Source organism: Puma concolor, chromosome A3 (assembly GCF_028749965.1).
Source record: "Puma concolor isolate L17-30 chromosome A3, mPumCon1.1.hap2, whole genome shotgun sequence".
NCBI lineage: Eukaryota > Metazoa > Chordata > Mammalia > Carnivora > Felidae > Puma > Puma concolor.
This window is the reverse complement of record NC_141669.1, coordinates 127,329,731-127,355,105: the sequence shown is the minus strand read 5'-3', so window position 1 is coordinate 127,355,105 and position 25,375 is coordinate 127,329,731. Positions and strand designations below refer to the sequence as shown.

General features: G+C 51.4%; 1 protein-coding gene across 3 annotated transcripts in view; it reads right to left on the bottom strand.

The window, feature by feature from the left end:
- The window catches only part of EYA2 (EYA transcriptional coactivator and phosphatase 2), a 264,061-nt gene that overhangs the window by 20,427 nt on the left and 218,259 nt on the right, over positions 1-25,375 (bottom strand). For all 3 annotated transcript variants that reach the window (XM_086702381.1, XM_086702383.1, XM_086702382.1), the window contains 2 exons: positions 24,752-24,841; positions 2,609-2,667 (listed from right to left, as the gene is read on the bottom strand). In XM_086702381.1, coding sequence (XP_086558507.1) covers positions 2,609-2,667; positions 24,752-24,841 — 149 coding nt within the window. The remainder of the gene's footprint in view (positions 1-2,608; positions 2,668-24,751; positions 24,842-25,375) is intronic.

The following is a 25,375-nucleotide window of genomic DNA, read 5'->3' as shown; positions in this document are numbered from 1 at the left end:
CGTCGCATCCCCTCGTTTCCAGAAGCCGCCCTTCAATTGCCACGTGGTCCTTCCTCTTCTTTACTGCAAACATTCCCTTCTTGCTAGATAATTTCTCCTTCTTCTTTCTCAGAAACGTTACTTTCTGCCAACCTCATTTCCATTTTCTCTTTAACTGTCTGTGGAAGAACAGCCTTCGACCCCTCCGGGGTCGTTCCTGCCCGTTCGATGGCCGGAGCGGTGGGAGCCGCAGGCCAGAGTCCGGTGGTGGGCGGAGCACTGCGGTCCTCACCAGGGAGCCACCGAACAGGCACCGAGGGCAGCTGTGCGCCTCCCGACCCGTCTGCAGCGAACTCTGGAGCCAGGGCAGCCCGTTCCCCCAGAAGTTCCTCCTCGGTCACGGCCCTTCCAGCAGCGACCTGCTCTTCCTTCTCGATCTCTTCAGAAGTCTCTGTAGGAGCCGAGATCAGGCATGGCCTCCGCGGGTGGTCACGGGAGACGGTGCCACGAACGTGCAGGCTTTCCGGGGCCTCACCGGGCCCACCACGTGAGCCCCCTTGTTGCTGGATGCGGTGGCGATGTCCACAGGGCTCAGGGGAGGGTCTGTCACACACACAGCAACGGCAGGCAGGTTAGCACCTCTCGAGGCTACTGATCCCAGGGCTGACCACCGTGAGAGGTGGGCGGGCGGTCAACCCTGGGATCAGTAGCCGCCAGAAGGCGTGGCTCCCCGAAGCTGCCCGGATCTGTCAGGGAAGGTTCCAGAAGGGAGGCGGCCAGCAACAGGACCAGACCCCGCAGTGGCAGCACACTTCAGCACAGCATCCCCGGGGGCTAGGACACCGACATCAGCCGGGGCTTCGGTGGCAACCACGTGATGAGCTGTCAACAGAGCCTCTTCTGCGTTTCTTCAGATTTCTGATGTACGTGCCGATGCCAATACCTTTCCTTCCGTGGATCACTGTTCTGTTTGGAAGTCAAGGTTGTGCCACCAAAGTGGGTTCCTGCTGTAAGAAATCTGGGGACACCCTCCTGCTTCACTGGCAAGACATCAAGGACTCCGGACATCGCAGAGGTTTTCCTTTTAAGTTACGAAGACGGGAAGCCAGGGCACCGCCTTACAGACCCCTCGCTGGGTAGTGTGGGAAGACCAGATAACTTAGTCTTGAAAAAGAACATTGACTAAGAACTCAGAGGAAACCCTGGGGAGATGCCTGGATGTTCTGCCAAGAGGTGGAGGGCAGGGCAGGGCGTCCCTGAATCCTGCACCCCCCCCCCCCCTTACCAGCTGGGTGAGGTTCGGCAAGTTACTTAATCTCTCTGTGCCTCCTATTCCCCGACTGTCAAATGGGGATGATGAAAAGAGCATCTATTCCCCGTGGTAACTGTGATGGGGCAAGGTAAGGGCATTACCAAGGTTCGTTTCTGTTGTTCACTGAAAAAAAAGAAAGGGCGTTTGATGCTTGGTGCCTGGTGCACAGCAGGTGCTCAGAAGAGATTTCCTGAATGAAGAAATGGGAGAGCGTGGTTTTTATGGGGGGAAAACCTCCTTGGATGGCGGGTTCTGGAAGTGAGGTTCCAAATAGCTCAGCACGAAACCCGGTTCAGAGCAGCACTGCTCTCTGCCCCCAGCCAGCCAGCTACAGGGAAGCTTTATAAAAACGGAACTCTGGTCGCTCACCGCTGTGAAGGGGAGAGTGGTTCCCAGCTGTGACGTCATGGAAAGGACACAATTAACCTTGATCTGCGGTTTATTTACTCCATAAGTAGAGAAACCTTGGCTGGCACTGGAGGATTGCTCCCTGCCAGTCCTCCTTGCGAGGGATTTTCAGAACGGCTAATTAATACGAAGCAGGCGCTGGCCTATTACTCCTAGTGGTGCCGGGCTTTGAACCGACTCCCAGGGCCCAGTCACAGAAGCTTTGATTTGTTTTTTTGGAGTGAGACAGAAGACACAGACACTAAACGACGTTACTGGCCCCCTAAGCGAAGCGTCATTCGGTCTAATAATATTTCTGATGGGCCAAGAGGCACTAGGTTGTGATAATTTTGGATAAGTGCAGATTAACTATGGTTCCATTTTTATAAGGTTTTCTCAGGGGCAGGCTTGGAACATTCCAGCCACATTCCTCTGAAAGCTGTCTCGTTTTGGGTACCTTATTTCTGGAATCCATGTCCTAGGAGGGTTTGCCCCTAGAAACCAGACACATACCTCTTACTCAGTCAAGAAATATTCTGAGTATCGACTGATCAACTTTTATAGTAAATACTGTACGTGCGCTAATGAAGGGGTGCCAAACTCTTAGTGGCGGTGATTCCGGGAGGCTAGATCAGGTGGTGAGGTTTTTTATGATGTGCACGCCTTACTTTAGTAAGTAGGAAAAAAAAAACTGCAGCGAGATAAACATAAGCAGAGTCCTGGAGAATCTGAGGAAATCTCCGCCTCGGTGACTGGAGGTGATGGGCAAGAGTCTGCAGGGTGGGGGCTGGGCTGCAACCTGTGGGTTCTGGCGGAGGCAGGCACACACATCAGCCTGATAACCAGCCCGCCCCTCCTCTCCGCTTCCTGGTGAAAGGCAAGCTCGATCGCCAATCAAAAGGGGGCATTTTGGACTCCCCAAAGTCTTACCTTAAATCTTGCCCGTTGTCATCGGATGAGACGTCGTCAACGTGGATCTGGTCGCAATCCTGCGGAGAATGTGGCACGAAGAGAAAGACAGGGAGAGGTGTGGCTGGTTAATCTGCTGTAGCCTCTGAGAGCTGAGCGGGGGAGCACTGCCCTGGGAGTCACCAGCCCTGGATTCTAGCCTGAGCTCTGCCACTAAAGGTTAGGCGACCTCCGGTTAAGTCTCTTCCCTTCTTTTGCTTTTGGTTTCCTTATAAATGAGCAGGTTGGGTGTAAGGTGGGGCGGTGACCATATAACTTATCATGCAAACCAAGATAGTTCTGCAAGTCAAAGGCGCTGCCGTGAAGATTACATTGGAGAGACAGGCACAAAACAGGACCACCCCTCTCTACCTGTGAGTATGTTAGGACATATGGTCACCCTGGTCCCATAGTGGAAGCCTTTGCCTTAACCGAGGTATCTTCTTCCACTCGGAATGCTCCCTGCCTTCATCCGCAGAGTGAACTTAGTATTCTTCAAGCATTAGCTTCTGGAGGTACCCCCTTCCCCAGTCCTCCTCGGGGTCCGATGATATGTGATCATCATTTATTGAGTACTTACTACGTGCCAGGCACCATTCCGAGGGCTTGTCATTCCGCCACCCACACATCCCCCCTTTCTCTTTGGGGAAAACACCTTAACACCTGCGAGTTAAGACCGAGGGGGAGGGGGGGCGAGGAAAATGGCCTCGTGACCCAGGCTCAACCAATCAGAGAGACCCAGGAGCCCTCCGGCTTCAGCGATTGCGTCAAAGATGAGCACGTGATCTAAACTGGACCAATGGGAGAGCCAGCCCTGGGAACACCTCTGGGACCTTGGCTGCAGCTGTCGGAGGGTGGTGGTCACGTTATCTGAGCCCCTGGACCCGGCCCCAGCTGAAACCAGGCCACCCTGACTGTGGTAGGTAGACTAATGCTCAACCCCCCTGCCCAATGTCCATTCCTAATCCCATGGTCGTCATGTGGCAAGAGGGCCTCCGCAGATGTGATTAAGTTTAAGGTCTGGAGATGCGGAGAGCAGTCGGGATTCTCCAGGTGGGCCCTAAATGTAATTACAAGGGCCTTTGGGAGTAAGAGGCAGAGGGATATGGGAAGACGGGAGAAGGGGATTGGGGCGATTGCTTTAAAGACGGAGGAAGAGGCGACGGGCCAAGAAATACAGGGTGCCCCCCAGACGCCCAGATTCTCCCTTCAGAGCCTCCTTGACGTCTTTCGCCCAGTGACACTGATTCTGGACCCCTGACCTCCAGAACAGTGAGAGAACACGCTGGTGTTGTTTTAAGCCACTGCGTGTGTGGTAACTGGTTACAGCCGCTGCAGGAAACGACTCCATGGGCCCTTGGGCTCCAGCTAGTGGAGTGGCCGTTCTGTCACTCGGCCACCGGGCAACACCACACCCTGCACGAAGCTACGCGCCGTGCACGCCCATCGGTCACCTCTGCCTCCGGCATAAAGTCCATCCAGGCGACAGGCTGATGCGGCACCAGTGGTGAGCGTGTTCTGCCCGCCGCTGCGGTCCTGGTGAAGCCCAGGCTCCGGAGTCAGACTGCCTGGGTCTGGATCCTAGATCCAGCCACTTCCCGGCTGTGTGACTTTGAGCCAGTGGCATAACCACCCTGAGCCTTAGAGGTGGGATGGGGAAATGGGAGATAAGGGAACCTCCTTCGAGGGGTTGGTGCATGTGAGGAGAAGCGAGAGGCTGTGCTGGCAGCGTCTGGTACAGTGGCTGGAACACGTCAGGTACGGGGACGCACGCCACTCTTCTTATCGTGTTAAGATTTAAAAATGTCCACATTTAGGTGTCAGGGTGATCTCAGGAGGCAGGTGGCTCCTGGATGCGACTCTGAGCTTGACCTCTAAGAAAACGATTGGTGGTAACACCTCTGGACTCTTGTTGAGGGGGTAGCATCTGGGAAAGAAATAGCGGTTTCTATTATTTTGAGCAGATCTCTTTTTACACAAGGACGGGGCTTGAATTTATCTTTGAGAACAGAGCTCTGCTGGGGGATGATGGGAACCCCTTCCCTCATTAATTCTTTAAGATATGTAGAGGTAACCGTGTTGTGATGGGAGATGTGGGGGCAGGGTGGGGGTGGGGACAGTGGCATTTGGGGCAGCCCGGGCTACCCTGTGGGGATCGGGGCTGGAACTTGGGACAACCAGTGTGGCCACTGGTCCCTCTCTGGTGCCCGGAAAGGGCTTTGGATTGAAAAGGGGTTTGCTGGGAGGTGAGGTTTGCTTCCACAGTCCCGGGCACACTCGGGCTCACGGCTCAGTGGCAGTGACAGAGCATGACTCAGAGTCCTGACGCATAGGACCTCACGCCTCCGTGGGCCCGGGACAACGCCTGGGAACAGGCAGCAGTGTGTGCTCTGACTCGCCTGGATGGGAAGGGCAGGGGGAGGTCCCACCGTATGGCTTCCTAGGGGTCAGCCGTGGGCAAGCGGAAATCGGTGAGGAACATGGCAAATGACAAGTGGTAACCCCAACTGAGAAGCTCTTTGGAGAGTGCTGGAAAAAAACTGGGGACGCTGAGTGACCACTCTTGAGCTGGCAGACATCTGGCTTACACCTAAACCTCTACTATTCCTCATTCCGTAGTTCCTTCCTTTCCACGTATCTGGGATTCTGACTGACGCTTGGTGGTCTTAGGTATCATCGATCCCCCTCCCCAAGAGGGACTGTCCTTTCCTAAAGTAGTTGAGCGCCATGGTACACCCCAACTTGAAAGATTTTATAGTCATGCTAATACTGTAGTGGTTGGCCATATGTGGTTATTTATATTATTTTCAAATTAAACTCAACTGCATAAAAAATTTTTTTTTATGCCCCCTGAGTTCCTCAGGCCTATTTCAAGTGCTCAGTAACCACATGTAGGCAATGGCTGCCGTACTGGACGGTGCACGTATTTGCCTCGGCACAGAAAATTCTAGTGGACAATGCTGCTCTCGAGGGGTAAACACACCAGGCTGACAACTTCTCTTCTGTGTTGACAAGTTCGATTAGGGATGAGCTCGCAAGCCAGCCTGGAGACGTATCTTATTCAGCCCACACTACGCTTGAAAAATTGTTTGGGAACAATAGCCAATATGTGAACTCAGGGGACCTCTCTTTCCCTGTCTCCGTCCTCTCCCTTCCTGCTCTCACTCTTTCTCTGTCTTTCCAGATTTTCAGCTACTCTGAGACTTTACGCACTCTGGCAGTGCAGGGCTTGCATTGTTCTGTCCCATCCGCCCTTAGCCCTTTCCAGCGCTCCACAGTCTCGTCTGGGTTTTCTTCCCTTCACGTCACCTGGTTACCTGGCCCCTGTGGGCTTCCTACCTAGTTTGAGACCTCTGATCCACAGACCTCGTATACCAATCGAAGGGTCCTGGGACAGCAATCCTGATACGTCAGTGAAAACTGTCTTTAAAAAGCCAACGCGGACTTCGAAGACCCAGGCACAGAGAAGACCAAATTAGTAGCAGACTTCTCCCCCATCCAATGCTTTGCCTAAAATTGGAAAAACACCTCCCGTGCCCCCCTCCAGTCCTTGTCGGAGGCTCGAAAGCTGCTCCGGGGGTCACACGGGCTCAGGCCCCTGGGCAGGGGCACCCACCACTTTCCCTGATGTCAGGGGAAAGGTATGTGGGAGGCTCTGGTTTTCTCATTTGCAAGGGGATTGTTGGGGGCGCTAAAGTGTGACAACAGTAGCGATCACATTTCGGACTTAATAAAATACCATGACGCTCAGCTAGACGCTACCTCATACTCCACCAGCTGACCTGGATCCAGTTACCCGCTGAGGCTGAGCCGGCAATGAGGGGAGTGAGCTCTGGGGGAGGAAGATCCTATGCGCCTCAATTCTCCTGCATGGGGGGCGGGCCTGTACGGTGGAGGGCACCAGCTTTTCACAGCCTAGGGTGCTTCTGGCCTCTTCAGGGTCACGTGTGACTATCCTGGGGGGTCTGAGTGGGACCTGCTAGCAAAGACCGAGGAAGCGTTCCCATGGCCTTGACCTGGGTGAGGTCTGGGCCCCAGTGCAATCCCAGCAGCAAGGAATTTACACTTTCTGACTTACGGAAACACCCACACATCGTCTTGTGCAAAGATGTCCACCATCCCGGTGAGAAACAGGAAAACACCTAAAGCTGCCTCAACTGGATCATCACTAAACGCAACGTGGTATGTCCATTCAGCGGAATCCCGCCCAACGGTTCAGACGAATGAGGTGGATTTTTCTGTTAGCACACGGAAATATTTCTAAGACGTTCTATTGGGTGAAAGACCCACGAACAACACGGGGGTTGGGGCACTGATCCCTGTGTAGTCAAAGATCTGTGTATCACTTTGGACTCCCTCCTGAAACTTAACCACTAATAGCTGTTGTTGACTGGAAGCCTTACTGATAATATGAACAGTCAATTATCACATAGTTTATATGTGATACGTATTACATACTATATTCTTACAATAAAGTGAGCTAGAAAAAACAGTTATTAAGAAAATCACAAGGAGGGGTGTCTGAGTGGCTCCATTGGTTAAGTGTCTGACTTCAGCTCAGGTCATGATCTCACGGTTCGTGAGTTTGAGCCCTGTGTTGGGCTCTGTGCTGACAGCTCAGAGCCTGGAGTCTGCCTTGGATTCTGTGTCTCTCTTTCTGCCCCTCCCCTGCTCGCATTCTCTCTTTCTCTCTCTCTCTCAAAAATAAATAAGCATTACAAAAAATTAAGAGTAAAAAAAAAAAATCACAAGGAAAATGCATTTACAGTACTGTACTAAATTTATTTAAAAGTCTGGGGGCGCCTGGGTGGCTCAGTCGGTTGAGCGGCCGACTTCAGCTCAGGTCATGGTCTCACGGTCCGTGAGTTCGAGCCCCACGTCCGGCTCTGTGCTGACAGCTCAGAGCCTGGAGCCTGTTTCCGATTCTGTGTCTCCCTCTCTCTGACCCTCCCCCATTCATGTTCTGTCTCTCTCTGTCTCAAAAATAAATAAACGTTAAAAAAAAAAAAAGCTTAAAAAAAAAAGTCTGCATATGTGTGGATCAATGCAATTCAAACCCATGTTGTCCAAGGGTCAACTGTATTTATAAAAACCCATTGAAAACAAAACAAGATATTTTATACGGATATATACCTAGATGGACAATGAAAGGTCTAGAAGCTTACACATCTGACTGGAAGCAGCAGTTCTGTCTGGGAAGGCACTGGGATTGGGTTAGTGGTCAAAGGAGGCTTTCAACTTACTGAAATGATTATTCCTTCCCCCCCTCCCTCTCTCCCTCTCTTCCTCTCTCATTTTCCATAAGGATAATGCACATATGCATTGCCTTTGAAAACAGAAAATATCTCACTGGAGAGGAGACAGGATCTAACACTGAAGGCCATTAAAAAAATTTTTTTTAATGTTTATTTTTGAGAGAGAGAGAGAGAGAGAGAGAGAGAGAGAGAGAGAGAGAGCATGAACAGAGGAAGGGCAGAGAGAGAGGGAGACACAGAATCCGAAGCAGGCTCCAGGCTCCGAGCTGTCAGCACAGAGCCTGACGTGGGGTTCAACCTCACGAACCGTGAGATCATGACCTGAGCCGAAGTCAGACGCTTAACTGACTGAGCCACCCAGGCGCCCCTCACACTGAAGGACATTTAAGTCCCCAACGCGCCAGAGGCTATGCTCAATACGTTGCACATATGAAAGGGGATACAGTTGACCCCCATCTCATGGAGGGCAAGTGGAGGTGGGGAGAGGTGCAGAAACTTGCCTCTTATGGGCTGAATTATGATTCTTCAAACGATGTTGAAATCCTAACCCCCAGGCCCTGCGAACGGCCCTTATTTGGAAATGGGGTCTTTGCAGAGGATCAAGTGAAGACGAGGTCATTAAGGTGGTGGGTCTAATCCAGTTATGACGGCAGTGAGGGGAGGAGGGGCCCAGGAGGCCGGCCGCCTTCAGAGCCTGTGCTCCCAAAGAGCCACCCGTCCGAGGACTATTCGTAAAAACCCTTCCTATGGGCCCAGAACCGCATCAGACAATGCATGCGTCAAGAGCCAGGAGGTTTCAGGGGCGCCCGGGTGGCTCCATCGGCTAAGTGTCTGACTCTTGATTTCGGCTCACGGTCCATGAGATCGAGCCCCACGTCGAGCTCTGTGCTGACAGCGCGGAGCTGGCTTGGGATTCTCTCTCTCCCTCTCTCTGCCCCTCCCCCCTCCCCCTCAAACTAAGTAAATAAACATTAAAAAAAAAAAAAAAAGAGCAAGGAGGTTTCCAGGATTAAAAGTGGCTCTCGCCTTCAAGGTACTTAACACGTCACCAGAAAAGGTGAGGTGAATGCACATGAAAAACCGCACTGCTGATTCGATCCACAGATGTACTGATCACCTGCTATGAGTTCAACACCAGGCTGGACCCTGCATGTGTCCTGGAACAGTCCCTGACTCCCTGCTTCCCCTCACGTTCCTCATCAGCAAATCCTGCCGACCTTCCCTTCCGTGGATATCCACAATCACTCAACATATGTCCACAATAAGTCAATATGTATTCAATATATGTCCACAGTCTGTCTCTTCCCTCCTCCTCCATTGCTCCCACCAGGTCCGAGCCCTCATTATCTCCCACCGAGATCAGGGCTCAGCAAACCACAACCTGTGTGAATAAAGCTTTAGTGCAGCACGGCCAAGTTCATTCCTTTCCATACTGTCTGTGGCTGCTGTTGTCCACTCTGTGCCTGGTTCAGGTCGAGACAGAGACCGTGTGGCCCGGAAAGCCTGGAGTATCTACTATCTGGCTCTTTACGGACGAAGTTTGTGGAGCCCTGACTACTGCAGTCACCTCCTCACCCTCCCTGCTTCCACCCCTGCCTCCCTTTGCATAAATGCATGGTCCTCACAAAGTCTCTGAGCCTGCGTGTCTGCACCCCGCCCCCCCATCTCCCACTGCACTCGCAGACGTAGCAGCCTCCTGCTATTCCTTCAACAACCCACACACTCCTGCTGCAGGGCCTTTGCACTTACTGTTGCTTCTGTTTTGAATGCCTTTCTCTTCTCTATCCATCTGCCAAAAGCCTGCAAAGGCTCCTTGATATCCTCTCCTTTGCGAAAACTGTCCTAGCTCCACCTCACATCAGGACCAGTAACTTCTCCGTTTCTCCACTTTGTGGGGCCTCCAGGGCTAACCTACGGCTGATATAACGGCCAATCTATTTTTTTATCCAGTAGGTAACGCCCGTTGTCTGCTGATTTTTTGCAAGGTCAGAGAGTACAGCAGTTAAAAGCATAGACTCCAGACCCTCGGTTCCGAACTCCGGCTCTGCTGCTGATTAACTGAATGGCCTTGGACCAAGTATTGAATCTTTCTGACCCTCAGCTTCCTGTCGGTAACTGAGCTACGGAACAGCACTCGGTGCACGGGGCCTTGCGAGGATTAAATGAGTCGGTACAGGTGAGGCACTTTGAAAAGTGCCTCTGCCTGTCGAAAATGCCACCTACGAGTCTGGCATAATCACTGCTGTTATGACTGTTTTGAATTCTACAGACCTGAACTCTGTGCCTGGTTCAGGAATGATCACACTGAGCTGAGTTCACCATCAAGAGAGGCTCGTGCATGGTCAGCTCTGCAGATGAGACAATTTAGAAGCAAAGCAGAAAACCGCATTCCTCAGTCAAACCCCGCCCATGTGTCAGGACGCTGTGCGAGAACGCATCTCAGGGAGTTGGGGGGGGGCCTGGGGGGACAGAAGACACTCGTTGAGGTCTTACGTCCTGGACTTCGCAGATGGTGTTCAAACACCCTTCCCTGGTCTCCAGTCCCAGCCCTGCCATTTTCTAGGAGTGTGATCTCAGGCAGCTTACTTAACACCAAAACTTTTAGTTTTTTTTTTTCAAGATTGCTTTGGCAACTTGGGGTCTTTTTCTGGTTCCATACACATTTAGGATTGTTTGTCCTAGCTCTGGGAAGAATGCTGGTGTTATTTTGATAGGGATTGCTTAATTTTTTTTTTTTTTAATGTTTGTTTTTGAGAGCGTGAACAGGGGAGGGGCAGAGAGAGGGGAAACGCAGAATTCGAAGCAGGCTCCAGGCTCTGAGCCATCAGCACAGAGCCCGACGCGGGGCTCAAACGCATGAACCGTGAGATCACGACCTGAGCTGAAGTCGGATGCTTAACTGAATGAGCCACCCAGGTGCCCCGATTAACACCAAAGCTTTTAATTCTAGAATAATTTTAGATTTGCAGAAAAGTTGTGAATATAGTATAGAGAGTTCCCATAAACCCCACGCTCAGTTTCCTTTATTGGTAACATTTGTATGGAGTACCTGTCACAACCAATAAATATTACTATATCGTTATTAACGAATGTCAATTCTTTTTTTGTTGTTTGTTTGAGGCACCGGGGCCTCAGGATCATGCCATTCCGGCTGGGTGCCTTGGCCGTTGCCTGTGGCCTCCCCCCAGGGAGAACGGCCCAGCGAATGTCAATCCTTTATTCAGAATCCCTTAGCCTTCTCCACTAATGTCCTTTTTCTCTTCCAGAATCCCAGCCAGGGCATCACATTACACTTTGTCATCCTACCTCGTCAGGTTCCCCAGGGCCGCGGTAGTTTCTCCCACTTTCCTTGGTGTTGACAACAGTTTAAAGGAGAACCAGTCCAGTGTTTTGTAGGATGCCTCTCAACGGGGATCTGCCTGTGGTTTTTCTCATGGTCAGACTGGGGTTGCAGGTTTTGGCGAGGAGGGCTGCACATGCTTTTCTAAGGGTGCATCCTCTCAAAGGGCTTACACTGCCCATGTTGACCTTGATCACCTGGCTCAGGTCATCTCTGTCAGGTTCCTCTGTTGTAAAGTCACTCTCCTCCCCTTTCCATACTGTACTCTTTGATTTTAATTTTTTTTTAACATTTATTTATTTTTGAGAGACAGAGTATGAGCAGGGGAGGGGCAGAGAGAGGGAGGCACAGAATCCGAAGCAGGCTCCAGGCTCCGAGCCGTCAGCACAGGGCCCAACGCGGGGCTTGAATCCATGAACCAAAAGATCATGACCTGAGGGGCGCCTGGGCGGCTCAGTCGGTTGAGCGTCCGACTTCGGCTCAGGTCATGATCTCGAGGTTCATGGGTTCGAGCCCCGCGTCGGGCTCTGTGCTGACAGCTTGGAGCCTGGAGCCTGCTCGGATTCTGTGTCTCTCTCTCTCTGCCCGCCCCCTCCCCCCCACTCTGTCTCTCTCTCCTTCAAAAAAATAAACATTAAAAAAATTTTAAAAAATCACGACCTGAGCCGAAGTCGGTTGCTTAACTGACTGAGCCACCCGGGTGCCCCTCCATACTGTACTCTTTGAAAGGAAGTCACTATGCAAAGCTCACAGTGAGGGTGGAGTATCTGAATAAGTGATTCAAAATTTTCTGCCCGAGATATTAGTCTATCCTCCCCCACTTATTTATTTGTTTAATCATTATCTGTGTCATCACGGACCTGTGGGTCCTTGTTTTATACTTAGAATCCAATATCATGTAACTTGTTTTCGTAGTCAAATTGTTCCCAGCTTTGGCCACTGAGAACTCCACCAGGAAGCTCCCGTGTCCCTTTGACATCCTCCATCGCTGTAGAGTCTTTTGAGCACTTACTTTTGGCACCATAAGACATGCCACGTGTATTATACGTATTTCCTGCCCCAGCCCTAGAATCAGCCGTTTCTCTAAGGAGCCCTGGCTTCTCTTCTCAGAAAATGGCATTAGAGCCCAAGATCTGGGGGCTGGGTGTGCTCATTGCTCCCGGAGTGTCATTGCTTCGGGACTTTCTCAGGTGACAGAGAAAAGTCTCCAGGTTCCTTTTTGGAAATTATGAAACCTGGGTAGCACATCATTTGCAGGTGTGTTACAAGGCCTATGACGGCCTGATGAATGGTGCCAATTATAGTTCAGATCCTTCTTTCACCACGGGCCTGAAGTGGAAGCCCAGAGAGGGCCCGAATGGGACTTAGATGAAGAGTCGCGGGGCATGGGTGAAAGTATCCGCGGGATTGCAGGGGTAGCCCGCCTCTCATCAGCGATGAAAACGACAGCGATTTGTCCGTTTGTCATGGGCTCAAAGTCCAGGTGTAGCTTCAGGGTGACACTCATCTCATAAAATTTGTAGGAGAGCGTCTCACCTTTTTCTTTGCTCCTAGTTTGTGCAGGATGGGGTTTACCCTTTCCCTGATGTTTGCTGGAACTCTTTCTAAAACAGGCCTGGTGCCATTTTTGGAGAGTCTACTGTTCCAATGTCTCACAGCCATGAGTTCATTTATTTTAAAATCCCCCCTGAGGTTAGTTCTGGTAATTTCCATCTTCCTGCAAAGTGCCAACTTCATCTAGGTGTCAAGTTCATTGGTATCATATCATACAGTGTTCTCGTAATTAAAAAAAAAGCCGGATCTGTCCTCAATCTGAGTAACGTCCGTCCTTTCGTTCTGAATGTTGTTTATCCATCTCTGCCTCTTTTTCGTTCTTTTTCTTTTTTCTCGTTCATGCTTGCCAAAAGCATCATCTGCCTTCGTGGTCTTTTCAATGACCAATTCTTTTAACTTTCCTGTTTTTCTAATGGAAATGTAATCTGAGGCCGGATCACCCTTTCAAATACTTATCAAAACTGTTATGATCAAGCTGGGGACAGCTGGGGTTTCCCCACCTGCCCTGCTGAGCTCTGATCCCATGGCTTTCTGTCCCTGGCTGCCTGGAGACACGAACGCAGAAAGGAAACTGTTGACAAATTTGCTGCAGAAAAATGACTCTCGTCAGAGGCCAGATGGACTCCCTGGCCACTCCTCCTCTTTCAGGGCAGGTATATTTTTAAGTGAGATTGCTTACTGCTGTCTCTGGACTAGCCAGAGAGGGGCTTGCTCCCCGGGAGGGAAACCCGGGCTGTCTTTCTTGTGTTGTCTAAATGTTTAACTTCTCTGAAGAACACCAAGGAGGCCGTGGGCTGCACTGCATTAATGGCCGGTTGGGCAGGATGCCTCAGAGAGCAGCTCAGCGTTGACATGGTGAAATATTATTCTCCCTGATGGCTCCCGCAGCACCATAAATCAGACGTTAGCGATCAGGCCTCCACGTCAGGCAAGCAGCCACGGCTTGCCCGGGTTCCAGCCACTTCTGAGTCCCTCTAGCAAGATCTTGCCTGAAGCTCTGGCAGCACGTGGAAAACGTCCCCCTCCAGCCCACCCACCTGCCTGGCCACTCCTGAACCTGGTAGGCGGGGCGGGGGGATACTTTCGGCCAAAAAGCTTTAGGTCAATCTTGTTTCTTACAGAGGACACTTTTCTCCCCTCCATTCTGTTGATCTTATGCCTTCTTCACCCACTCAGTTCATTTCAAAACTGTGTTTCCCATGCAGGATAAACGTCCCAGCTTGGAAGTCAGCTTGGCCTCGGATTAAATCTCCATACTATCCTTACTCTGTGAAGTCTCTGGGCCTCAGTTTCCTCATCTGTAAAACAGGGATAAAAACCCTCCTTTGTAGGGTTGTTGTGAGATGTCAGAAAATGCATGTGTGATGTGTGGCACAGGAGCTCAATACAGGCAAGAGCTGGGCAAGTTAACATCTCGGTGCCTCAGTTGTCCCATCTCTAAAATGGGTATACGTAACCCATTTACTGTATTTACTGTCTGTGGCCCTGTAAGACCTAAAGGAATGAGAGCAGGCAAGCGCTCTGGACAGCATGCAGTGTGTTTTAGCTGGCACTGTGACTATTATTCCTATGTGTGCCCTCCACTCAGCCCCAGCCCTGGCCTGCGTCCTTCTTTGTAGAAATGCATTTCGACCCCTTGTCTATTGCTCTGCTCACCTTCAGGGTGGGGAGTGAGGGCGCCAGCTCAGTTCGTTGTGATTTCCGTTGTTATTTGTGTGACTTTTGTTTTGCGTTTACAGCGTGAGGATGATGTGCTAACTCATAGATGAACTTCTGTCTTTGTCTTCTATGTCGGGAACTTCTCTTTCCCTCCCCCTCTCTCTCTTTTTCTCTTTTAAGATATTGAAAAAAGTAATCTCTACGGCCAACTTGGGGCTTGAACTTACAACCCTGAGATCAAGAGTCGCAGGCTCTACTATGCCAGCCAGTGGCCCCTCTGCCGGAAATTTCTTCTCCTCTTGCTGGCAGACCTTGCTTGTCTTTCTCCACATGTCCAGGCTACACCAACCCTCTCTGCTTTCTCTTTCCCTTTGAACCCATCATCTACAGCACCGTGTTGAGTCTAGATTTCCTGTCTGGAATCTTCTTTCTCAAGCCAGATGGCAGCTGCTCTCCCTGGGAGAGGCAGCGGAACACAGAGAGTAAGTGCTGGGTCTAAATATTGCCACTGCCAACTGTGTGACTTTGGGCTGTTCACTGAACCTCTCTGTGCCTCAGTTTCTTCACCTGTAAAATGGGTGTTATGACTGAATGTCTGCGATCCCCCCCGCCACGAATCACGTGTCAAAGCTCTAACTCCCAGTGTGCCTGGGTTTGGATATGGGGCCTCCAAGGAAGTAACCAAGGTTAAATGAGGTCATAAGGGTGGCGTCCCAATCTAATAAGATGAGTGCCCTTATAAGAAGAGACACCACAGAGCCCCGCTCTCCGTCTCCGCACCGAAGAGAGGCCATGAGAAGACGGTGAGAAGGAGGCCTTCTACAAGCCAGGAAGAGAGTCCTCGCCAGCAACGAGATCTGCCAGCACCTCCGTCGGGGACTTTAGCCTCCGGAACTGTTGGGGATTAAACGAGGTAATACATGTAAAGTGTTCAGAATAGTGTTTGGTATAGAAACGTCAGCTAAGATGATGATCATCATCGTCCCTGAAAATACAGGCCATGTCTGGTAAGTTTAGAACTCCAGAGTGGCACTGATAGAACTTTCTACAACGAGGTAAATGTCCGGTTCTGTCCACTGTAACGGCCACTAGCCGCAGGTGGCTATTTACATTCAAATTAGTTAAAATTAAGAAACATTAAATAAGCATTCAGGGCCTCAGTGGCATTAGACTTATTTCAAGTGCCCCAAACCCACACGTGGCCAGTGGCTACTGTACTGGACAGAACAGAAATTTATAGCGTTGTAGAAAAATCTACTGGACGGGACTGCTCTAGAGAACTGGCTTTCAAATGGTTTTGACTGTGACTTCCAGTAAGAAAATACGTTTGCTATCACACAGAGAGGGTTTTTTTGGTGGTTTCTTTTTTGGCATTTCGAGTAAAAGCAAGCAGCGTGAGGCCTGGGTTGTGCTGGATACTAGACTAGGGGATCCAGAAATACGGTGCATCTGGCTGACGGCTCTCAAGGGCTGAGCACAGAGTTTCTCAACGGGGTGCTGCTGGCATTTCGGGTTCCTCATGCAGGACGCTGTCCTCAGTGCTGGGTTATCTGGCATTCTGGGCCCTGCCTGCTAACAGTCAATAATTCTTCCCCTGCCGGTGACAACCAGCACCCTCCCTCCCATTTCCAAACGAATCCTCCTAGCAGGAAGGTTCTGCCCTCGGGTCCAGTTGAGACACACTGAAAGGGGTGCCCAGGTGGCTCAGCTGCGTCCAACTCTTGCTTTTGGCTTGAGTCACGATCTCATGGTGTGTGGGTCCGAGCCCCGCACCAGGCTCTGTGCTGACAGTGCGGAGCCTGCTTGGGATTCTCTCTCTCTCCCTCGCTCTCTGCCCCTCCCGCACCCACGTGCTCTCTCTCTCTCAACACAAACTTAAAAAAAAAAAAAAAACATATTGACAATAATGAGGTTGCAGACATTGCCAGTGCCTTGTCTTTGAGAAGAAATGGTAACAACGGTAACAATGCCCATCCTCTCCCACATACCGCACTGGCCTTTGCTTACAATTACCTCTGTTTCGTGTCTTTTTCGTGCCCAAACTGAGAGCCCTCTTGCTGGAATTTGGAAACACTCCTAATCACACTGCCTATAAAACCTCAGCCATTCTACAATGGTCTAGATTTTCAACTTCATTTTATTTTTTAAAATACTTTATTATTGGGGCGCCTGGGTGGCGCAGTCGGTTAAGCGTCCGACTTCAGCCAGGTCACGATCTCGCGGTCCGTGAGTTTGAGCCCCACATCGGGCTCTGGGCTGATGGCTCAGAGCCTGGAGCCTGCTTCCAATTCTGTGTCTCCCTCTCTCTCTGCCCCTCCCCCGTTCATGCTCTGTCTCTCTCAGTCCCAAAAATAAATAAACGTTAAAAAAAAAAAAAAAAAAAGAGTCGGATGCTTAATTGACTGAGCCACCCAGGTGCTCCTCAAATTAATTAATTATTATTACTTTTTCATTTTTTAAAGAAGCTTATTTATCTTTAAGAGAGAGAGCGTGTGTGAGCAGGGTGGGGGCAGAGAGAGAGGGAGGGAAAAATTCCCAAGCAGGCTCCACACTGTCAGCACAGAGCCCAACACAGGGCTCGATCCCCTGAACCGCGAGATCACGACTTGAGCTGAAATCAAGAGTTGGATGCTTAACTGACTGAGCCACCCAGGCGCCCCACCTCAAATTTATTTTTAATCGAAGTTATAGTATCTTGAAATAGAAATAATGAATTTTTGTCTTGAAGATTTGTTTGTTTTTCAAGAGTGCAGACCTTGGAGCCCAGCAAACTCAGGTTTGAATCTGGGCTTAACACAGCTGCTGTGAGCATGGGCAAATATCTCACCCTCTCTGAACTTTAGTCTCCTCATCTGCAAAATGGGGGAAAATAAACACGACTGGCTATACATGGTTGTGCACAAATTCCTGGCACCTTTGCAGGTGACGATTCTTTACAAAAAATTTTTTAAATGTTTATTTTTGAGAGAGAGAGAGAGAGAGAGACAGACAGAGCATGAGCGGAGGAGGGGCCAAGAGAGAGGGAGACAGAGAATCCGAAGCAGGTTCCAGGCCCTGAGCTGCCAGCACAGAGCCCGACGCGGGGCTCGAACCCATGAACTGTGAGATCATGACCTGAGCTGAAGTCAGATGCTTAACCGACTAAGCCACCCAGGTGCCCCTGTAGGTGATGATTCTGTATGCACATAATGATAATAAAAATTGTTATAATAAAATAATGCTAATCACCATCAGTTATGTAGTGCCGTTATGTTCTAGGTGCTGTATATACATTAATTCACTTAATTCTCATAGTAATCTTATGAGGTGGCTATTATTACCCCCATGTTGCAGATGATGACAGGCACAGAGAGGTTAAGGAACCTACCTGAGGTCACACAGCTTGTAAGTGCAGAGCTGGGATATGGACCGAGGCCATCTGGCCCCGGAATCTTTGCTCTCAATCATTACGTCCTATTGCCTCTGATAAAGGCCCACTGGACAGGGGGAGTTTGTAGCTCATCCTCTGGGATTTTGTACCCATCAAAGTCATTTCAAAAAGTCATGAGCCCAGAGGTCCCTGAAGCTGAGGTCCAAACACCCAGTGGGTCCATTCCCAGGTCTGGATCTAGACTTGCTCCTTGGCGACTCCCACCTCTCAGGCCGTCTCTAAGACTTGATGGAGACCTTTCGCTGCTCTGCACGGGGGCATAGGACAGACCGCGGCCAATCCTGCAGGTGCAGTTACAACTGGCATCATCTCAGCCGCCATCGTCGAGCACTTACCACGTGCCAGGCACCCTGCGCACCAGCACACCCAATCCTTGTAGGGAGGCGGCGCTGGGCACCAGGATAAGGGCCTTACCCACTCCAGCTCTGATCTTACAACGATCCACAAGACGTATTTTACTTCTCATTTTACAGGAATGGACACTGAGGCCCGGAAAGTTGAAGTCACGGTGTCTAAGATCATTCAGGGGTGGCAAAGCGGGGTATAAACCGAAATCTTCAAAGCCTGGGCCTCCACCACTACCTTATTCTGTGGGCGTTTGCTCTGCTTTGAATATCATGGTTCTCTGCCAAGCTCACTTTTCCAATCACCACATGCATTCTGGGGGTGGGTCAAAGAAAGGGACGTCTGTCTCTCTTCCTGCTGGAAGTTCCTGCAGTCACCCAGTCTTTGGACAGGCAGAGACTGGCTTCGGTATAAAGGCCGGGGCCTCGTCGCTGCTGCTGTCACCTGTGGGTGCTGATGTCCCCCAGTGTGGACGAGCGTGGGGGCAGGGGAATGGTCAGGATTCTGCTTTCTTCCTGCCACTGGCAACACATCGAACTAGCCAGGGGGGCAACCTGTGCTCCCCGCCTCCCAGCTGACACCTGGAGGGAGCCTGGCCCCAGGCAGAGAGCTCCGAGGGCTCCCATATTCACTCCAAAATATCTTTTCCCAAAGGAGCTGGGTCCTAATTCAGTTCTGAGTATACTTTCCTTTTGCCTTCTCTTGGTTTTGTTGGGGTTACAGGGAGATAGAAAAAGACACCAAACTACTGCATGTCCCAAAGCTACAAGGTTTAATATTGGGGCGGATCTTAACCCTAGGCTAATGAGATTTTCCCACCACCCTCTCTAGAGACATGCTTGCACACATACACTATGCTGCATGCATTTTCAGGGGTTCACGCACCCTTAACAGATGGGAATATGACCTGAACAATCACCCTCAAGCTGTAAATTTCTGCAAGCCAGATTTTGTCTCTAAGTTGCTGAAGTGACTGGCTGGTACTTCTGACGCACATTTCCATCTATGAAGGTGAAACAAGTTAATAAAAATGGGGTCTGTCTGCAGGAGTATTAACTTCTGCTGTATTGTATGTTTTCCAAACATGCAAATCCATATCTTGCCTCTTCACCTTTGCACATGCTGTTCCCTGGCCTGGGAATACTCTTCTCCCAAGTGTCTCTCTCCTGTACTTCCTCCCCATCTCCCCCCCCCACCCCCCCCAGCAAATCCTTACTTTTTCTTTAATACCCAGCTAAAGTAGCTCCTCCTCTTTGATGGTTCCCTTGTTCCCCTCATTCCAGCCAGAAGGGTTACTTAATCACTTCCTACTTTGGGCATCTGCTGAGCAACCTTGGGAATGCCCATCAGAGCAGTCCTAGCCCACCTGTTCTATGATGGTGTGTTATGTGTGTGTCCCTTACCAGGAGGTGGACAGGGGCGCCATGCCTGGCTCATGTCTGTGACCAGAGCCCCAAGTCCATAATAGATGGGCAGTAGATGTTAATGGGAGGAATACAAGGTGGAAGGAAGGAAGAAGGAAGGCTATGTGGATGGACAGAAGACAGGAAGGGAAGAAAGACAGATGGAGGGAAGTTAGGGAATAAATGGAAAGAAGGAAGATGGAAAATACATGGACGGGAAGATGGAAGAATGGATAGTTGGGTGAATGAGTTGGGGGGAGTGGACTGATGGATGGAAGGGAGAAGGGCCAGGTGGATGAAAATGATAGGCTGGAAATACAGGTGGATGGACGGAGAGAGGGAGAGATCAGAGGATGGGTAAAGGAACAAAGAATGGAAGGAAGAAAAAAAGAAGGGGGTGGGAGAGAAGTAAAGGAAAGAACAGATGGGCTGGGTTCTGTGGCGGGGGAGGAGAGAGAAAGAGAGAGAAGAGAGAGAATGCAAGCTAAGATCGAAGCAGGGGAGGGAGGAAGCAGGCAAAGAGGGAAGGCCGGAAGAAGTAAGGACAGTACTTTGTCTAGTTCGGGTCTGTCATGTGTTTTTCATACTGGGGCCACGTTAACTGGCATCTCCTCCCCTGCAGCCTGAGCCTGCACGTCAAACCCAAGAGGGCCGTGCTCCTGAGCTCTCTGCTCAGCTGGGATGGAGGCCGCAGGGCTGGGTCCAGCACCTGCTTTGGCCGTGACTCATGCACCCCTCTAGGAAGTGGCAGCTTGGGAGGCTCCCCACGAAAGGGCTTTCAGGGTGAGCGCAGTTCAGTGCATCCTGAGGACGGTCGCCACGGCTCTTGAGCCCTGAACACACGGGCGTCAATCAAGCCCACACCCTGCACGGCGACCCAGCCAACATTTTGGACGGGGGTCCCTTCCCTGGATTTTACCGCACCGCGAGCAGCTCCTGCTCCAAGGCGAGGTGGCCGCGAGAGAGGCGGGAGGTACTTGTGGGTATTTGCGCCCAGGCTCCAGCTATCTCTGTATTGCGCGTACCGTTTCTGAATCATTGTAAAATCCAGAGTTGGGCGAGCTAGCTGTATTCTGGCTCACAGTAGCGTAAATGACTATTTAAATTGCCCTCGCACCATGGCCCCCCCCCCCCCCCATCCCAGTGGCACACGCAGGGCAGAGGCCCATTTACGGCTCATGTACAGCGTGCTGGGCTCCGTGTGGACGGCTTCCATCTATCTCCCATCATCTTTACAGCCTGGAAGGCAGGGGCTTCCCTTCCACCCATTTAGCAGATGAGGTGACCGAGGCCAAAGGAGAGGGAGAAACCTGCCCGGGGCACACAGCCAAGGACTGGTGGGGCCAGGCTCAGAGGCAGACGGGGCTGATTAGCAGGTGCTCGCCCTAGACTCGGGACGCGTACCCTGGCTAGCCTGAGCTGCAGCTGAACTTGACACCTACTGTGTGTCTGCCAGTCCCCCTACGCCTCCGATTCTTCCCCTCGAGTGCGTTCACACGGGGGTCCGGGCACCTGACTTGGCCAGATGCAGATCCCTGCTTTCCCCCGGCAGCCAGAGGGAGCCTCTGAACCCCAAGTCGGATGGTGGAGCTCTCCTGCTCGAAACCCTCCAGGGGCTTCCAGTCACCCTGAGAATATCGCCCAATGCCTCAGGATGGCCCGGACCCCCGTGGGATCTGCACCCACCTTGGCCCCCCCCCCCCCCCCCCCGCCCACCGTATTCTTCCCTGCTGACGCTCCAGCCTCCCTGTTTCAGGAACCTGCCAACTTTGGCCAGGCCTCAAGGCCTCTGCCCTGCTGTTCTCTCTGCCCAGCACACTCCCTGCCGGGACACCCACACGGCTCCCTCACCTCGTTCAGGTGTCTGCTCAAGCGGGAGAGAAGCCTGGCCTGCTTGCATCAAGTGAAGTCACAGCCCCGGGACCATCTCCTTTCCTCCCTGACTCTGCTGGTCTCCGGCGGGGGCCCTTCGTCTGACGGTACATATTCAGTTGTTTATATTGCGCGTCCCGCACTGGAAGGTCCGTGCTTCGAGGGCGGGGATCTTGTTGTGTTTGCCGCTGGATCCACGGCACTTAGAGGAGGGCCCGGCAAACGGCAGCTTTCCCTTAAACCGCAGCCGCACGCGAGAGCCAACCCCGATTTACAGACGGCATTGCAAGCTCAGAGTGGAAAGGGATCTTCTGCACTCTGTCTTCTAAACCCCACCGTCCAGGCGGGCACTGGCACCAAGCACCTCTCCCGAGTCCCATCAGCCTCCTCGGGGAGCCCCGGGAGGCTGCCCCCCCCACCGGATTCTGACACAGGGCTCCCCGCACCAGCAAGCGAACTGTTTGCGCTCGTGTGAGTCTCAACTTCTCCATCGGGTGGCATGGTTGCAATTCTGCCGAGATGCCCTGGGGGCCTCTGGCACTGGGGACAGGTTTGAAAAAAATTCAGAGAAGAAAACCAAACTGGCTTCCCTAGGAGCTCCAGTTGGCCATGAAATCCGTTCGCCAAGAGGTGTGACTTCCACTCCGGGGCCAAGGAGGAACGGCAGAGGGGGAAGGCTGAAGACATTGCCTCGAAACACACACACGTCAGTCCAGCATAATGCCCGGCTCTGAGCCTCCGGTTCAACCGATGCTGACAAAGCCCCTACTGTGTGTCTGGTGTTAATTCAAACTCCTGTGTCTGCCGGTCGGTCTGGTATCTTCCCTGGGGTGTCACAGACGCCTCAAAGCCCGCGTGCCCACCACACTGTCTGTCCATCTCAGAGAATGGCACTGTTGCCCTGGTCAGGCCGAGCCCAGGACCCTCACCCCTGACTCCTCTCTCTCCACCCCCCCACATCCAACCCATCAGGAGCTCTCTTGGCTTTACCGCCATCCCGAGGCCCATCTCCTACTGCCTCGGTCCCGCCCATCTTTCTTCTCTTGCTCGGACAACGGCAGTAATCTCTTGGCTGGTCTCCCAGCCTCCACTGTTTCCCTCCTCTTGCCCATTCTCCACACAGCAGCCAGAGTAGTTCTTTTAAAACATAAGCTAGATCAGGCAGCCTTTCCTGTTTACTGCTCTCGGGCTCCATGGCTGTCCACAGCACCTAGAATAAACTCTGATGTCCAGGACCTGTGTCTGGCCCAGAACTCCACCTCCAGACTCATCCATCCCAGTTGCCCCCACGCTTTCACTTCTACGCTGTGGTCACTGTGGCCTTCATACCACTTCCCACCCCAGGGCCTTTGCATGTGCTGGTCCCACCTCCCTACATCTCCGCCTGGCTGGCTTCTGCCGCCACTCAGGCCTTGGCTCAAGCGTCGCCTCCCGAGAAGCCTTCCCTGGCTCCCTCGAGAATGCTGCCCCCCAACCCTACCCGCCTGTCGCCCATCACCCACTATCATATCTCATTCTTTTCTTTACACCCTTTTCATTAAATGAACTTTCTCACGGATGGATTTGTTTGGTTGTTTACTGCTGAAGCTCTGGGGACTGAAGGTGATACAGCGGTGGTTCCTGCCCTCATGGAACCAACATTCTAAGGAGGCGATTGTGAGAGACCAAATCTACCCTTGACTTTCTAAGTACAAGAGCCAATAAATTCCTTTTCTCTTTTGCTAAAACCAATCAGGTTTCGCTATTTGCAGGCAGCCCGCTCTTGATTATATTAGGCTCCATGAACCCTTGCTGAATTCAATTACCACGTCTGTTTTGTTGTTTTGCTCATTTATTCTCTCCTTCTCCCCCTCCCTGCTCCCTCTTTTCCCCAAGACACGAGAGGTCATTGTAAAGGGAGGCCTGCACATTGCATCTGGCTAAAGGGACAGTCCTGGGTCTGATGGCTCACAGACTCCCCACTGTGCCAGTGTTCTCTTTTGTCATCAATGCGTCGATGAGTTTCTACACAGACCCTCTCTTTAAAATAGATGTTGGACAGAGAACATCAATTCCATTTCACAGATGGGAAGGCTGAGGCCCAAATGGCTTGCCTAGGCTGCACGGAACACAAGATTGTTCAGTTTGGCAAGGATTTCCTCCTCTGGGAATCCAGGGCTGCAGACCAGAAAGGAAAACCTGTATCCTTTCCTGATGGTAAACAGGATTCATGCTCTGGGCCCACCAGGACAGTTCTGGAATTCATAGCCTTCATAGGCCTGCTTTACAGGCTAGTCCCAGGGCGTTTTGATTCCAGGAAAAAAATAGCCCTGCTAAGATAAATAGGAGTGTTCTTTCACACGCAGTATAATTTTGGGTTCCCTTCCTTTTTCAATCTGTTAAACCAATCATGCAAATACAATTTACCGAGCCAGAAGGTCCCCACATTAATCCTCTTATCAACCCAAAGAACCCTTCTTCACCTTGGTGAAGGCTGCTTGCTTTTTCATCAGAGCTAAGGAATGCATTGCCTTTCCCTCCTTGCTTTGGCTACCAGGAAGCTCAGAGATTAACCTCTGAACTTAATTGCAGGTGGTGGCCTCAGCCAGATATTTTTGCACAAGTGCCTTACCCTTAGCTTTCTATTGCTCTGCCTTTGCTTTAATAGTTCAATTTTAAATATGTTTTTTTATTTGAAGTTCTTCTCAAATCTTTCCGCCACAGGCCGGGTATAAACAAAGGATTCAAACTTATTTCTGACGCTGTCCTCCCCCTTTTCCCTATGTCCTTTGCTACTGGCTTTGGGGCCCAGGAGCTGACACTGAATAAGCACGGTCCCTCTGTCTGCGCTCACTCTCTTTGTAAAACACGTTTTCAGGGGGATGTAAATTGTTTTAAAAGCTTCCATGCCGGCCCGCTGCTCATTATTACTGACCCAGGAGGATCTGTACTAATTTGCCTTAACAGACTTATTAAATAGCAAATTTCGGGAGGAAGAAACTACACAGCCTTTATTAGATCAGCGAAACGGCCGTGGACGTCACCACCAGGGCAGAGAGACGCCCATTAGCCACAGGGGGGAGCTGGGGAGATCAGCTGGTCAAGCGTGTTTTCAATAAATTGGCGCTGGCCACCGTTTTGTGGCTTCTTGGGGCTCGTCAGCAAAAGCTTCTAGCCTCCAAAGGAAAAAGGAAACACAGACAAGAGAAGAAGCAGTATCTCTTCCCCTGAAACCAGACACAGGCCACCAACTACGGCGACTACGACACAAAACGGGCAGTTCCAAACCTCCAGGTCGTTGAAGAACAGGTGGGTATCTGCAAGGTTGAAGATCATTTCTTCCATCATCAGGCCGATGCGCACAGACGTCGTGGTGTCCTGGTAGAAAGAAAGGACAGAGTCACACGCCAGCGGGGCCTCCCCCGTCCCATCCCGCCACTGTCAGGCAGCCCAGGTCGGTTCTGAGGGGCTCACACGCGGCCTAGGCTGTGTCAATGTGTTTTCAAAGGTTCCCTCCCGGCCCTCCTGCTTTCCGGGAGGCCTGGACGACTGCAGGGGAAGCAACGTAAACTATGCAAGCCCACTGGGAGAGCTGGCCTGTCGATTCTCTCTTTATGACAACCTCTCTACGGATGCTGTCTTACTCTTCCCGATACATGAAGTCCCTCTGTTATCTAGCAAATGGATTAATTACAAAAATGAGCACACAGGGTGCCCTGGGTGTCTCAGTCAGTTAAGAGTCTGACTCTTGATTTCTCTAGGTCATGATCTCAGGGGTTGTGCGATGGAGCCCCGCGTCGGGCTCCGCGAGCCTGTTCAGGATTCTCTCTTGCTCTCTCTCTCTCCCCCTCCCCTGCTCTCTCTCTCTCTCTCTCTGTCTCAAGAATAAAGAAATAAACTTAAAAAAAAAAG